General features: G+C 45.9%; 1 protein-coding gene across 1 annotated transcript in view; it reads right to left on the bottom strand.

The window, feature by feature from the left end:
- Positions 1-8,902, bottom strand: part of CMTM8 (CKLF like MARVEL transmembrane domain containing 8) — a 108,728-nt gene extending 99,826 nt beyond the window's left edge. Inside the window, exon 1 of the mRNA XM_042955969.1 lies at positions 8,656-8,902. Coding sequence (XP_042811903.1) covers positions 8,656-8,802 — 147 coding nt within the window. The 5' untranslated portion in view covers positions 8,803-8,902. The remainder of the gene's footprint in view (positions 1-8,655) is intronic.
- Between the last annotated feature and the right edge of the window lie 6,376 nt (positions 8,903-15,278).

Genomic DNA, 15,278 nt, shown 5'->3' with positions numbered 1-15,278 from the left:
ATATCCATATGGAAAAGAATCAACTTAGACCCCTGCCTCACACTATATACAAAAATTAACTCCGGGCACCTGGGTGGCTCAACTGGTTGAGCACCCAACTCTTTTTTTTTTTTTTCAATGTTTATTTATTTTTGAGAGAGAGAGAGAGAGAGAGAGAGAGAGAGAGAGAGCATGAGCATGGGAAGGGCAGAGAGAGAGGGAGACACAGAATCTGAAGCAGGCTCCAGGCTCTGAGCTGTCAGCACAGAGCCCAACACAGGGCTTGAACTCACAAACTGAGAGATCATGACCTGAGCCAAAGTCAGATGCTCAACTGACTGAGGCACCCAGGTGCCCCGAGCATCCAACTGTTGATTTCAGCTCAGGCCATAATCATATAGTTCATGGGTTTGAGCCCTACAGGAGGCTCTATGCTGACGATGCAGGACCTGATTGGGAATTCTCTGTCTCCCTCTCTATTTACCCCGCCCTTGCTTGCTTGCTTGCTCTCTTTCTCTCTCTCTCTCAAAAAAAATAAAATAAAATAAACTTTAAAAGAAAAAAAATTAACTCAAAATGCATCACAGACTCAAAGGTAAGAAAAAACTATTCAACTTTTAGGAGAAAACAAAAGTAAATCTTCATGACCTTGGATTAAGCAAAGTCTTCTTAGATACAATATCCAAAGCATAAGCCATAGTGTGTGTGTGTGTGTGTGTGTGTGTGTGTGTGTGTATGACTTTACCAAATTAAGAATCTTTGTAGTTCAAAGGACACCATCACATAAAGTGAAAAGACAACCCACAGAATGGAAGAAAAATATTTGCAAATAATATATCTGATAAGAGACTTGTATCCAGAACATGTAAAGAGCTCTTACAACTCAAAAATAAAATAACTTTTTTTATTTATTTTTTTTTTTAATTTTTTTTTCAACGTTTTTTATTTATTTTTGGGACAGAGAGAGACAGAGCATGAACGGGGGAGGGGCAGAGAGAGAGGGAGACACAGAATCGGAAACAGGCTCCAGGCTCTGAGCCATCAGCTCAGAGCCTGACGTGGGGCTCGAACTCACAGACCGCGAGATCGTGACCTGGCTGAAGTCGGACGCTTAACCGACTGCGCCACCCAGGCGCCCCAAAATAACTTTTTTTTTAAATGGCAAAGGATTTGAATAAACATCTCTCCAAAGGAGGCATACAAATGACCAATAAGCATATGAAGAGCTATTCAACATCATTAGTCATTACAGAAATACAAACCAGGGGCACCTGGGTGGCTCAGTCAGTTGAGCCTCTGACTCTTAGTTTCAGCTCAGGTCATGATCTCATGGTTTGTGGGATTGAGCCCCGCACTGGGCTTGGCACTAAGCATGGAGCCTTCTTGTGATTCTCTTTCTCTCTCTCTCTCAACCCCCCCCCCAATAAATAAACATTAAAAAAAAAAAGAAATACAAACAAAAATCACAATGAGATACCACTTCACACCCTGTAGGATGGCCAGAGTTAAAGACAGAAAATAAAAAATCTTAATGAGGATGTAGAGAAATTGGAACTCAGATTGCTGGTGGGATTGCAGTATAGTGCAGCCACTTTGGAAACAGTCTAGCAGTGCCTCAAAATATTAAACAAAGAGTTACCATATGACCCAGCCATTCCAATCCTACATAAGTGCCCAAGAGAAGTGAAAACATATGTCTCCAAAAAAACTTGTACATGAAGGCTCATAGTGGCATTATGTGCAATAGTCAAAATGTGGAAGCAGCCCAGATGTTCATCAGTTGATGCGTAAACAAAATCATATATATATATATATATGTGTGTGTGTGTGTGTGTGTGTGTGTGTGTGTATATACACACATATATATACACATATATATATATATATACACACACATATATATATACACATATATATATATACACACACACACACATATATATACATATATATATACACATATATATATACTACAATGGAATATTATGTGTTAGTAAAAGGAATGAAGTCCTGATACATACTATAAGCATGGAGGACCACTGGAAACATTATGCTAAGTAAAAGAAACCAGACAGAAAGGGCCACATATTATAGGGCCATTTTTATGAAGTGTCCAGAAGAGACAAATGTAGCCTAGTAGACAGAATGTTGACAAGTGTAGACAGAAAGCAGACTAGTGGTTACTGAGGGGTGAGAGAAGGGACGAATAGGAAGTAACTGCTAATAGGTTTCTTTCTGAGGTAACAAAAGTGTTCTAAAATAGTTGTACAACTCTGTAAGTATCCTACAAATCCTTGCATTGTATACTTTAAAAGGGTCAGTTTTATGATATATCTCCATAAAGCCACTTCTTAAAAAGGCATGTGCTAAAACTCTTAGAACTCTACACTAAAAAGGGTGAATTTTACCGTATACCTCAAAAAACTCGACTTTAAAGAAAATGCATAGACCTTTTAATTCAGTTCTAAGTACTCATCCTTAGAAAATATTAAAGAACAACCAGGAGGAGTTAGTATAAAGGAAGTTTGTCACAGTTTTAAAGGAAAGAAACATAAACTGAATAGTAGGAGTTGGACATTTATGGAATACTATGTGGCCATTAAGAATGTCATAAGAGGGGCGCCTGGGTGGCTCAGTTGGTTAAGCGTCTGACTTCAGCGTCCTGATATCAGGTCAGGATATCACGGTCCGTGAGTTCAAGCCCCGCGTCGGGCTTTGTGCTGACAGCTCAGAGCCTGGAGCCTGTTTCGGATTCTGTGTCTCCCTCTCTCTATGACCCTCCCCCGTTCATGCTCTCTCTGTCTCAAAAAGAAATAAACGTTAAAAAAAAATTAAAAAAAGAAAAAAAAAATGTCATAAGATAGACCCATAAAAAAAGAGAATGTCATAAGAAATTAATTATTAATGAGGAAAAGGTAATTTATCAGGTCTCAGCAGGGCACTGGGCACTTTCAGATTGGGTAATCTGAATGGAGTTTAGTAAAGGCATTATTTATAAAGCAGGGTGCCGGAAAACCACAGTGATAGCGCAGTGCCTGGCAATAGTAAGCAGCTGGGAGTGAACAGCGATCAGAGCCAGGGAAAATAGCTGTGTGGCAAGGGTGGCCAGACAGCCCGCCTTCCATGGAGGGACACGGTCAACTTGCTAAGAGCCAGCACTTAGGAATCCCAGGGACTGAATACCCGGAGCCTGCTCTCCTCTCACCCCACAGCCTCCTGCGGGTACCACCCCTGGATGACTGCAGTGAAACATCAGAGGGGAGCCCCTCGAGACAGTCCGTGGAAATCAGCCTTTAGGGTGGAGAACAGAGAGGGGTGGAGAGTGGCTCTGAGGGACAAATGGGAGGTAGCCAGCACAGGTGGCCACAGCAGTAAACAAAATAGTTTACAAGTGACTGCATTTAAAAAATTACAGATAAATAATAATACAGAACGACTTGAAAAATTCTGGAATGGTTTATTCAGTGCTAAATGGTGGTTCACTCAGGGGTGCCTGGGGGGCTCTGTCAGTTAAGTGTCTGACTTCGGCTCAGGTCATGATCTCACGGTTCAGGAGTTCGAGCTTTGCATCGGGCTCTGTGCTGACAGCTCAGAGCCTGGAGCCTGCTTCAGATTCTGTGTCTCCCTCTCTCTCTGCTCCTCCCCCACTCGCACTCGTCTCTGTCTCTCGAAAATGAATAAACATTAAAAAAAAATTAAATAGTAGTTCACTCAAAGTTCCTTAACAGTGGTGCTGTTGGCAACTGGTAAAGCAACTCTTCATCGTAGGGGACTGTCCCATGAACATCAGGACATTTAGCAACCCTGACCCCCCAGGAAACTAAACAACAGTAGAAGCTTCAAATATTACAATAACCAAAATTAAAAAAAAAAAATCCTAGGCATGGGGTAGTACCATGCCTGTTAAGAACCACCATGGGGGCAAAAAATTACATGGGGTTTTCTTTACTTACCTACATTTTTCTATTTTTTCTACAAAGACTAGGCATTGTTTTCTGAAAAGGAAACTATGTTCACTTTTTTTTTCATTTTTTTAAACATTTATTTATTTTTGAGACAGAGAGAGACAGAGCATGAACGGGGGAGGGCGAGAGAGAGAGAGGGAGACACAGAATCCGAAGCAGGCTCCAGGCTCCCAGCTGTCAGCACAGAGCCTGATGCGGGGCTTGAACTCACGGAGCGCGAGATCATGACCTGAGCTGAAGTCGGACGCTCAACCGACTGAGCCACCCAGGCGCCCCTCACTTTTTTTTAATAAGAACTCAACAGGATAGAATAATTTGATTCCAGCTCTCAGTAAACTATTCATCTTTCCCCACCTAAGTCTGCTCATGACCGTAAGTATATGACAGGTGACCTAACATTATTCCACGGATGCTATAATTCATTCTGAAGTCACCAATAACAGGAAGGGTACAATTAACTCAGCTTCTGAGTTAATTCTTCAAGTACTTGTAATTGTTATAAGATCAGAGCATCCGACAAGTCACAGGTCAAGTACTGGATTGCTTCTAGCTTGTTGTAAAACTTTAAACGGAAGGAAACAGCCACAATTTGGTTTCAACAGAAGGTTACATAGGCACTGCCCAAAGTGTTTGAGTAGGTTAGCTACCACCACTCACTCCTGTGGGAAAACGAGGGCTAGCGATTTTGACAACAGATTTGAGGAAACACTGTGTTTTGTTCTCTATTATTTCATTTCTCCTAGGTTCCAGCGGGAAGTCAGAATCTAAGTAATTCTTAGTAATTTGAAGTAATCACTAAGTAATCTTAGTAATTATTTGTTTCAGTATTTGTTTTTTTTTCCGTGGCAGAAAGTAACATTTTTCTGGGGCACGTCTATCTTAGTCTCAGGGCTGGGAAGGCCAATAGTTTGAGAGCTGCTTCCCGCTACCTCCATAAAGAATCGGTGGTACCATATGGCATTACCTCCAAGAAACCATCCACAGTAAGCCACATCCTGAGTTAGACGTTACAACATGAACAAAAAAAAAGTACCTTAGATCAGCATATATCATTTAAGTGGTTCTTCACCTTTTTTATTTCAGAGAGTATTAAAAAAGTATTTTTAGTTTAATAGGCTCACACTACTGATAGTAATTTAAACCAGCAGAACTGTGCAGAAAGAGAATTTCAGAATATGTAACAAAACTCTTAAATGTGAGTACTCTTTGACACACAATTCTACTTAAAGGAACCTTCCCTTGAGAAAATCACTGGATAAATGTGGGAAGAGGAACAAAGAAGGAAGAGTGCTATGGCACTACCTATACTGGTGAAACCCAGGAACATGTTAGTTTTAAAATAGAAAACAGAGGAAATCAAAGACATTTCCTTGCAACAGAACAGTGTGATAACAGAGATCCAAGTTCCTGAGAAGCATTTACAGTATGGCAAGTGAACACAGCATATCATGAACCCATGAGAAAGATTATAAGAAAATGCATGCATAGAAAAAAAAAAAGTGTACAAGGAGTTTCAGAAAAAAAAACAAAACGGAAAGGTAAAAAACAATTTTAAAAAATCCCCTCACACATACACGAGTTTTCCTGATTGAGAGAACACACCAGGTAGGTCCTCAGTATAATGGAAGAAAATGGACTCAGATGAAGGCACATTGCTGGGATCTTATAGATCTCTTGGGAGAAAGGTCCTACAGGCTTCCAGAAAGGAAAGAAAAAAAAGGATGAGGAATAGAAATTTATGAAAACAGGAATCAGAGTAGTTAAATGATAATGGAAGAACACTCAAAATTTTGAAGGAAAACAATTTACAATCTAACATTCTTTACCAGTCAAACTATTAATTATGTGTAACAGTCAAATCAAGACTTTTTTTTTTTTTTTTTTTTTTTAAGAGAGAGAGCACAATCGGGGGAGGGACAGAGAGGGGAATAGATCCAAAGCAGGCTCTGCGCTGACAGCAGGGAGCCCGATGTGGGGCTCGAACTCACGAACCATGAGATCATGAGCCGAGCCGAAGTCAGATGCTTAAAGCCTGAGCCACCCAGGTGCCCCTCAAATCAAGACATTTTGAAAGATGTAAATCTCGATTCATACATGCATCCTTTCTAAGGAAACTACTAAAGTCTGTGTGGTCCCCCTCCCCCCCCCAGAAGTGAGGCAAAACAGAGAAGGACAGCGGTCAGGAGAAGCAGGGGACCCAGTGTGGGAGAGAAGTGGAGACAAAGACTCCCCATGGTGATACTGCAGGAAATCCCATGATGTCAGCTGTGCCCAGATGAGCAGGACAGGTGGGAGGAGGTCAGAGGTTCCCAGAGAGGATTTGGCCATGAGATGACCTTGATAGAATCCCGATGTCTCTCAGTTTCCTGATAAGAGATTTAGACAATGAAGGTAAAATTAGTGACTAAACAGAGAAAGAAGAAATGGAAAAAGAGAAGGAAACAAATTGGGCAGGAAAAGAAAAGTGCTCACAGACTGCTCGGTGGCTGGGCTGTGAACAGTGTTTATGGTGTCCTAAGGTCAACAATGGGTATTGATTTAACCCAAAATATAGTAGGAGACAGAAAGAGTATATGTATAATAGGGGGGTGGGATGGGATATCTAAGAGGTGGTCTGAGAGGGTTAGAGCCACATCTCTCAGAGGGGGAAGTGGAAAGACAAAGACAACACCTACAATGGGGGGGGGGATCAAGGAACAGCATTATAAATATGTTATTTAGGGCTCTAAGAGATTTGAAAGTGAGCACCTCTAGGTATGAAGACAGTGGGGCAAACTTCTAATTCTAAGACTGTTTTATTCCTTAAAACGTGCACAGTTGTCAAAAATCAAAATTGAACTATTGGAGTGATAAGGGAAATTTTTCTTACATGTGTTTCCATCTTTAAAAACATTTACTGAGGGGCGCCTGGGTGGCTCAGTCGGCTGAGCGTCCAACTTGGGCTCAGGTTATGATCCCACCGTTCGTGGGTTTGAGCCCCCTGTCCGGCTCTGTGCTGACAGCTCAGAACCTGGAGCTTGTTTCGGATTCTGTGTCTCCCAGGCTCTCTCTGCCCCTCCCCCGCTCGTGCTCTGTCCCTCTCTCTCTCTCTCTCTCTCTCAAAAATAAACATTAAAACAATTTTTTTAATTTAAAAAGAAAATAAAACCTTAAATTTTTTTTTAATTTATTGAAATTTTAAAAGACACATGTCAAAATATCAACAGTGGTTATTTCTACTGGCAGGACTATGGGCCATTTGCATTGTGTCCTTCGCTTTGCTATTTTCCGAAAAAGCGTGGAACACAGAGCATATGGATCACCAGTCAAAAACAAGAGGCATTTTACTTCGTGCCGGGTCCAAATCCACCCCCAGGTAGAAGCCCCCATGTCCGGCTTCAGTTTCTGTTTGCTCTGCTGGAGCAAGGAAGTTGCCAACTACTTAACGCACACAGCAAATATTTGCCGAATTCCTATAAGCCAGGCCCTGCAAGGTGATTCCAATACCTTCGTTGTTGTTTTGTTTGTTTTTTTTTTAATTGGGTCTCCTGATGTCCTCAATACCAGCGAAGGGAACTGGCTGGGGGATGAGCCCAGACAACACTGTGCAAACTTTACGTGCATTGGCATCGATTCCGTCCGTCTGGGGCGGGGCCTGAGACGCCGGAGGAGCGAGTCAGCTACCTGATGTACCCAGGTTCTGTCGGGGGCTTCTCAGAGAAACCATCTGGGTCTTCAGCCACTTCTGTACCACCATGGCTCCCATTCTCCAAACCCACACAAGCTAGATTTCAACTCCACACATTTCCAATGAATGGGTGTGAGATCGGGTGGAAAGGGTAGGCGGCTGGGAAGGATGCTCCTTGGCAGTTAAGCGCAGGGCCCTGGGGTGTGCCAGGCCCAGGGTTGAATCACAGTCCAGACACCCCCCCCCCCACACACACCCCCACCCTGGACTTCCCCTCTCTGTGCCTCAATTTCTTCTCATGCAAAATAGGATAATAATTGCACACAGGATAGGGCTGCTGTGTGGCCTGCATGAGGGCACAAGGCCAACTAAAGGTCTTGAGGAGGCCCCGGCACATGGTGAAACAGTGGCCACCACCAGCTGGTAACAGGGCTCCCTCCAGCCAAGAAGGAGTGGCCGGGACTTAGAAGAAATCACTAGACCTCTCAGCCTCCATGTCCGGTCAAGAGGAGAATGCGCACGCCAGCCCTCCTCCCCAGGACTGCGCTGAGCCCAGGAGGTGCACAGCACCCTGCAGGAGACCTTCCGGTCCCCAACGCGGTCGAGGCCCTCTTATTTTTCTCGGTACAAGTTTCTTAATTCACCTCAATTTTAACACCGGGGAGAGAAGCAGGCGAAGAAAAAAGTCCTCTCCTCTCCCTGAGTTCTGGAAGGCTTTGCTTTCAGGGAGGAGGCCATCCACCTGGAGATCAGGTAAGGAAGGCATCAGGTGTCCGTGACACTCGTGAACCCAAACCGAACGAACGCCCACCGAGCGCCCTGCTCCCGAGACCCGGCACGACCCCCGACGGGACCCAGCAAGCAGACATCCCGCGGCTCAGGCGCGCAAGGTGGTCCGACCTCGCTCAGAGCGGTGGTGCCCGCGTTTCGCACGCCGGGGAGAAGGCGAGCCCGCGCGAAAGGCGTCCCGGGCAGGCGGTCGGCGGACGCACCGCGCGCGGGCCCCCCGGCGCCTCCCCCGCCCCCCGCGCGCGCGGCACTCACGATCTCCGCCACGATGAGGAGCCCGGGCAGGGTGCGGAGGAACTCCCGGTCGTAGGCGAAGCTGCTGCTGCTCGTGGAGAAGTTCTCGGCGAAGGAGCTGGCAGTGGTGGTGACGGTAAGCGAGCGGGCGCGCTGCGGCTCCTCCATCGCCGCGCCTCTCGGCGGGGCCGGCCCCTCCCCGGAGCCCCCCAGCGCGTCGGGGGCCGGACGCGCGGCCCGGAGCCCGGGGGCCGCCGGCGGCGGGGGAGGGGAGCGCGGCGGGCGCGAGGAGGGAGGCGCGCCGGGGGGCGCCCCCCGGGGCCGGTGGCGCCGCGGCGCGTGTCGTGCGAGCGCTCGGCGCCCCTCGCTCCGCGGCGCGGGGCTCTCGGGCTGCGCTGGGGCCCGGGAGGAGAAGGAGACGGCGCCAGGGGAGACCGCCGGGCCGCCGAGCGCCGCGGCGGAGGCCGGGAGGAGGGGAGGGGGCGTGGAGAGGGGCGGGCGCGAGGCGGGAGGGAGAAGGACCGCCCCGCAGAGGCGCCGCGGGTCGGCGGCCTCTTCACCTGTTGCTGGGGACCGCGCGGCCGGATGGGCGCCGGTCGCGGCGGGGGCCGCGAGGCGGGCAGCCGGGCGGGCGGCGCGGAGGAGAGGGCGCGGGGGTCCCGGCCCCCGCCCCGCCCCGCCCCCTGGCGCGCGCCGCGCCGCTGACCTGTCTTCTTCCACCTGGCGGCCGCGCGGGGGCCGAGCGGCCCCGGGGAAAGCCGGGCCCCTGGCGACGACCGAGGCCGGAGGTCGGGTGGTGACTCGAGTGCCAGAAAGAGCGGCCGGAACCCGGGCCCGGCCGGACCTTAGACCCGAGATTGATGGGAGGCCTGTGCGACTGCCCGGGAGAGGCCTGAACTTTTCCCCCGCCCGCTGTGGCCGCCACCAAAGGCCGGTGTTATTTCCTGCTCCTCCGGTCGGGAACAATTTGAGGAACCGACTTAATCGCTGGGCTTCGAGGGCAGGGCGAGACGCTTCCAGGCGCTCGCAGGGGCTCTACGGGGATCCGTGGAGTCTAGGTGACGGCTAGCTGTTTGGGGTCCCTGGTCAAGACCAATCAGCGTGACCGTCCCGTCACCCTCGGAAGGAAATGTCTAAAAAAAAAAAAAAAAAAGCTTGGAAAGTGTGGGTTGTGCAAAGCGAAGTGTAGGATAAACGGGCGTGCTTTCCTGGGATGGGGGAGGGGATGCGAGCGCCCCGTTTACAGGGTCAAGCTAGACCTGAGCTGCGACGTGGCACCTGCATTTCTCCGCTCTATGACCACGAGCCAGTGGCTGCACCTCTCTGGGCCTCAGTGGTGCCATCTGTAAAATGCAGGCTTTGCCAAACACATCTTCTGAGTGGTCCCTCCTCCTGTTTTGTGAAAGGCTGGCAAGAAACGTTATTTTATTCAGAAACCACCAAAAAGAAAGGAAGAATAATTTGGTCACAAATAGAGGATTGCTTCCAGGTCACAGGAAAGGCATTCCTTCCGATCTGCTCCAAGACAGGTTAAACAAGAGGTCAGAAGGGACACTTTATTCACCAGGTCCTATCAGGTGAGAAGAAAGCAAAAACTAAATCTAATAACAAAACAAGGAATTTCTTTCTTTTGAGTCTAGGGCCTAGTCAGGAAGACCTCAGGGAGTAAAAGCTAAGGCTTCAAAAGCTAAGTTATAAAGACGAAGCTTTGGAGAACTTCCAGCCATGGGCATTTACTAAGCACCTTGCGCTCGTGGGTAAATGCAACAAAAAATAAGGCACTCTCCCCTAGAACAATGGTTCTCTCACCTAGGAATTTGTGAGAAATGCAAGTTCTCAAGTCCCACCCTAGACCCATTGAGTCAGAAACTCTGAGGACAAAACCCAAGAAGTTGGGTTTGAATGGGTCCTCTAAGAGACGGATGCGTACTTTAGTTGGATAGCTACTGGTTCAGAGAAACTGGCAATGCAGCTGAGGGAAATCAGGTACATGACTGAAATGGCTGGGAAACAATCTACGACATCACGCATGACATTTAGTGAATGCAGGAAGACAGGAAGGAAGTCTAGACAACTCTATTTCTGTAATACAAAGGACAGTTCCTTCTCAAAAAAAAAAAAAAAAACCTCTTGGGGCCAGGTGGATTTCAAACTTCAGATTTTTTTAAACTTAAAAAGGTAAAATAGGGGCGCCTGGGTGGCTCAGTGGGTTGAGCCTCCGACTTTGGCTCAGGTAATGATCTCGCGGCTGGTGAGTTCGAGCCCCGCGTTGGGCTCTGTGCTGACAGCTCAGAGACTGGAGCCTGCTTCGGATTCTGTGCCTCCCCCTCTCTCTGCCCCTTCCCTGCTCATGCTCTGTCTCTCTCTCAAAAATAAATTAACATTTAAAAAAAAATTTTTTTAAAGGTAAAATATACACAGCCATATACTACATAACACCCTCGGTGAGGTCTAGAGAGGCACTTTAATCAAATGCAGTAATTTTCTGCAATAAAAATACATGCATGACATAAGTGTGTGTTTGGGTTATTGCAACATAGTAAACACTCCCCAAACATTAGTGGTTTAAAATAACAACCGTCTTATTTGCTCATGAATCTGTGGGTCAGGAATTTGGGCAGGGTTTGGCTGGCAGTTTCTTCTGCCTCGTGTGGTGTTGCTTAGCCATTCACTCAGCTGCTTTCAGCTCATAGTCCAAGATGAGCTTCAGAAAGTCCAAGATGGGCAGCCTTCGAAAGTCCAAGATGGCTTCACTGACATTCTGTTGCCTCCCATTCTGGCGTTTCAGTGATCCTCTATGTAGCCTCTCTCCCTTCAGGAAACCTAAGTGTCCTCACAGCATGGTAGGTGCAGAGTAGTTGGACTTCTGCATGGCAGCTGTCTTCCAGAAGAGAATACTCCAAAAGGGGCAGAAGCTGTAGGTGTCTCAAGGCCCAGCCTTGAGAGCTACACAGAATCACTTCCAGAACATTCTATCGGTCAAGGCCAGTGACAAGAGCAGCCTGGATTCAAACAGTGGGGATATACATACCTCCTGGGGATGGGAGAAGCGGGAAAGAACTGTGGCCATCTTTTAATCCGTGAAGTGGGATAAATAACAACCATAAATAGCATCACATCGGTGGAGGTCAGGTTTTCTATAAAATACATTTTCTGCAAACTTGAGAACAAACTATTAGTTTTTAGCTTTTCAGATTCTGGAATTGCAAAGAAGCAATTGTATACTGGTTGCTGACAGAGGGGCTGCGCCTTTCCAACTGCTGCCTAAGTTCAGGTGCTCATCTTCTGTCTGGAACTCTCCTGGTTGGTATTCCTGCCTCCAGTAACATCCTTATCCAATCTCCCCTTCTTCTTCCTGCAAAAATTATTATCCTGAAATCCCAGGCTCAAAGCTGGGCTAGTGTCCCACTGTGCACATCGTAAGGGCCTCTGTACAGTGGCTCAACCCGTCTCTTTCCAACCAGTCCAGAAGGCTTCCCATTCCAGCCCCAAATACCTTTTCATATGTCTCTGTAGGTGCGACCACTTTATGCCCATAACCAGCTTTGCTCTCGGCCTAGAAAGCTTCTTAAACCTTCACCCATAGCTCAAAATCTGCATCTTCCAAGACCCATGTCAAATGCTACCTTTTCTGTGATTTCCTCTGGATCTCCGTAAAGCTTGTTCTTCTTTGCTTTAGAATTCATTAATTTTACGCACTTCTCTTTTCTACTTCTTGAGGGTCTAGGAATTAATCTTTTTGGCCTCCCCCCCACCATAGGAGGTATTGAATGAATACTGAAACCCAAGTTTGTTCTTAAGTGCAGAAAAATACCGAGGAAAGAAAATGTAGGCCCTACCCTCCCATAAAAGACTTCATGCGGAACAAAGCTTCGAGTGGGGACTTGTGGGAAGTGTATAATTTTTAAAACTAGAGGAGGAGGTAAACAGGTGGTACATCATCCCAGCCTACAGGAATAGCCCAAGTGATATCGGAAATGCCAGGAGGAGCAGACCATGTGCAGATAGACACAGAGGAATCTTAAGACAACCTCTGCATGGAATAAAGGAGTTGCATGAGGTGCAGTAGGGTAGAGGGTTTACATAGAATATAAGATACGGTTTCCATAAGGCCATATCACCCAACAAGCAAGTTATGAGACATACAACTCTCAATGGCCCGTGGAGCCCAGGCCATTCCATGCGGGCCCAGGGCCCATTAATAATTTAATGAAATAAGTGGCTAGCTTGTGGTTTCTAGCTGCTCCCTGAGGGAGGAATAAAGGCCGTTGTCATTTATAAAGTACATTTTTTTTTTATTATTGTTAAAGGATAGTTGACATACAGTGTTTTAATAGTTGGATGTGTACCACATAGTGATATGACAATCCTATACGTTGACTCAGTGCTCACCACAGTAAGTGTAGTTATCATCTGTCATCATACAATGTTATTACAGTATTATTACTGTACCTTTCATGTTCCTGACTTATTTATTTTGTTAACTAGAAGTCTGTACCTCTTCATTCCCCTCTCTTATTTCACCCATCCTCGCGCCCTTCTCCTCTCTGGCAAGTTGCTCTCTGTATTTAACGGTCTGGTCTTTTTTGTTTGTTCTTTTGTTTTGTTCTTTAAATTCCACATAATGAGGGGCGCCTGGGTGGCTCAGTTGGTCAAGCGTCCGACTTCCGCTCAGGTCACGATCTCTCAGTCCGTGAGTTCGAGCCCTGCGTCAGGCTCTGGGCTGATGGCTCAGAGCCTGGAGCCTGCTTCCGATTCTGTGTCTCCCTCTCTCTCTGCCCCTCCCCCGTTCATGCTCTGTCTCTCTCTGTCTCAAAAATAAATAAACATTAAAAAAAAATTTTTTTTTTTTAAATAAAATAAATTCCACATAATGAGTGAAATCATGTGGTGTTTGTCTTTCTCTGTCTGACTTATTTTACTTAGCATAATACCTCAGGTCCATCATGTTGTGGCAAATAGCAAAATTTTTGTTCTTTGTTATGGCTGAGTAATATTCCATATCCATTCATCTGTTGATGGATACTTGGGCTGTTTCCTTGTCTTGGCTCTTGCAAATAGTGCTGCAATAAACACAGGGGTGCATGTATCCTCCGTTAGTGTTTTTGTTTTCTTTACGTAAATGTCCAGTAGTGGAATTATGGGATCATATGGTAATTCTAATTTTAAATTTTTGGGGGAACTTCCATAATGTTTTCCACAGTGGTTGCACCAACTTGTATCCCCACCAACAGTACGTGAAGCTTCTCTTTTCTCCACACCCTGGCCAACAGTTGTTATTTCTTGCCTTTTCGATACTAGCCATTCTGACTGGTGTGAGGTAATATTTCATTGAGGTTTTGATTTGCATTTCCCTGACGATTAGTGATGTAGAGCATCTTTTCATGTGTCTTTTGGCTGTTTGGAAAAATGTCTATTCAGACATGTCTATGCCCATTTTTTATTCGAATTACTTGGTGTGTGTGTGTGTGTGTGTTTGCATGTGTATTGTATAAGTTCTTTATATATTTTGGCTATTAATCCCTTATCAGATATATTATTTGCAAATATCTTTTCTCATTCAGTAGGTTGCCTTTCTGTTTTATTGATGGTTTCCTTTGCTGTGCAGAAGCCTTTTATTCTGATACAGTCTCAGTAGTTTACTTTTGGTTTTGTTTACCATGTCTGAGGAGACATATCCATAAATATGTTGCTAAGGCTGATGTCCAAGAGTTTATTGCCTATGTTTTCTTTCGTGATACTCTTACCAAAATGAATGACCCGAATTTAACCACAAGGAAAGAATAGACCAAAATTAAAAGACATTTTGCAATTAAGTGTCAGGGTCGTGAAAGACAAAGAAACACTGAGGGGCTGTTCCATACTGATAGAAACTAAGGAGACCTGACAACTAAATGCAGTGTGAAATCCTAGGTCAGATCTTTTCCTTTCTTTTTCTAAGTTTATTTATTTTTGGGAGAGAGAATGCACACAAGAGCAGAGGAGGGGCAGAGAGAGAGGAAAAGAGAGAATCCCAAGCAGGCTTTGCACTGCAAACACAGAGCCCGATGGGGGGCTTGAACCCACAAACCGCGAGATCATGACCTGAGCCGAAATCAAGAGTCTGACACTCAACCGGCTGAGCCACCCAGGTGCCGTCCTAGGTCAGATCCTGGGTCAGAAGAAGACCATCAGCGAGACATTTGGTAAAATCTGAGTAAACTTTGTATAGTAGATAACATCATTGTATCATTGGTTTTAATTCTAGTACTCTTGTTATGTAAAATGTTAATATTTGGGGACTCTGAGTGAAAGTTTACAGGAAATCTTCATTCATTTATTTGCTTTACTTTCTGTTAGTCTGAAATTATTTCAAAAAGAAAACTTAAGAAGATAAAAATGGTTTTTAATTTATGGCTGATTAAGAATAGTTTCCTCGGGGCGCCTGCGTGGCTCAGTCAGTCAAGTGTCCAGCTCTTGATTTTGGCTCAGGTCATGAGCTCACGGATCATGGGTTTGACCCTGAGTATTCGGACTCCCTGCTGTCACCAGGGAGCCTGCTTGCGATTCTTTCTCCCTCTCTCCCCCTCTCTTTTTCTCTTCCCCTCCCCCACTCTCTAACTCTCTCAAAATAAATAAATAAACTTAAAACAAAGAATACAGTT

The sequence above is a fragment of the Panthera leo genome, chromosome C2, assembly GCF_018350215.1.
Source record: "Panthera leo isolate Ple1 chromosome C2, P.leo_Ple1_pat1.1, whole genome shotgun sequence".
In the NCBI taxonomy this organism is placed as follows: Eukaryota; Metazoa; Chordata; class Mammalia; order Carnivora; family Felidae; genus Panthera; species Panthera leo.
The sequence above is the reverse complement of the archived record's forward strand: the minus strand, read 5'-3'. Positions and strand labels throughout refer to the sequence as shown.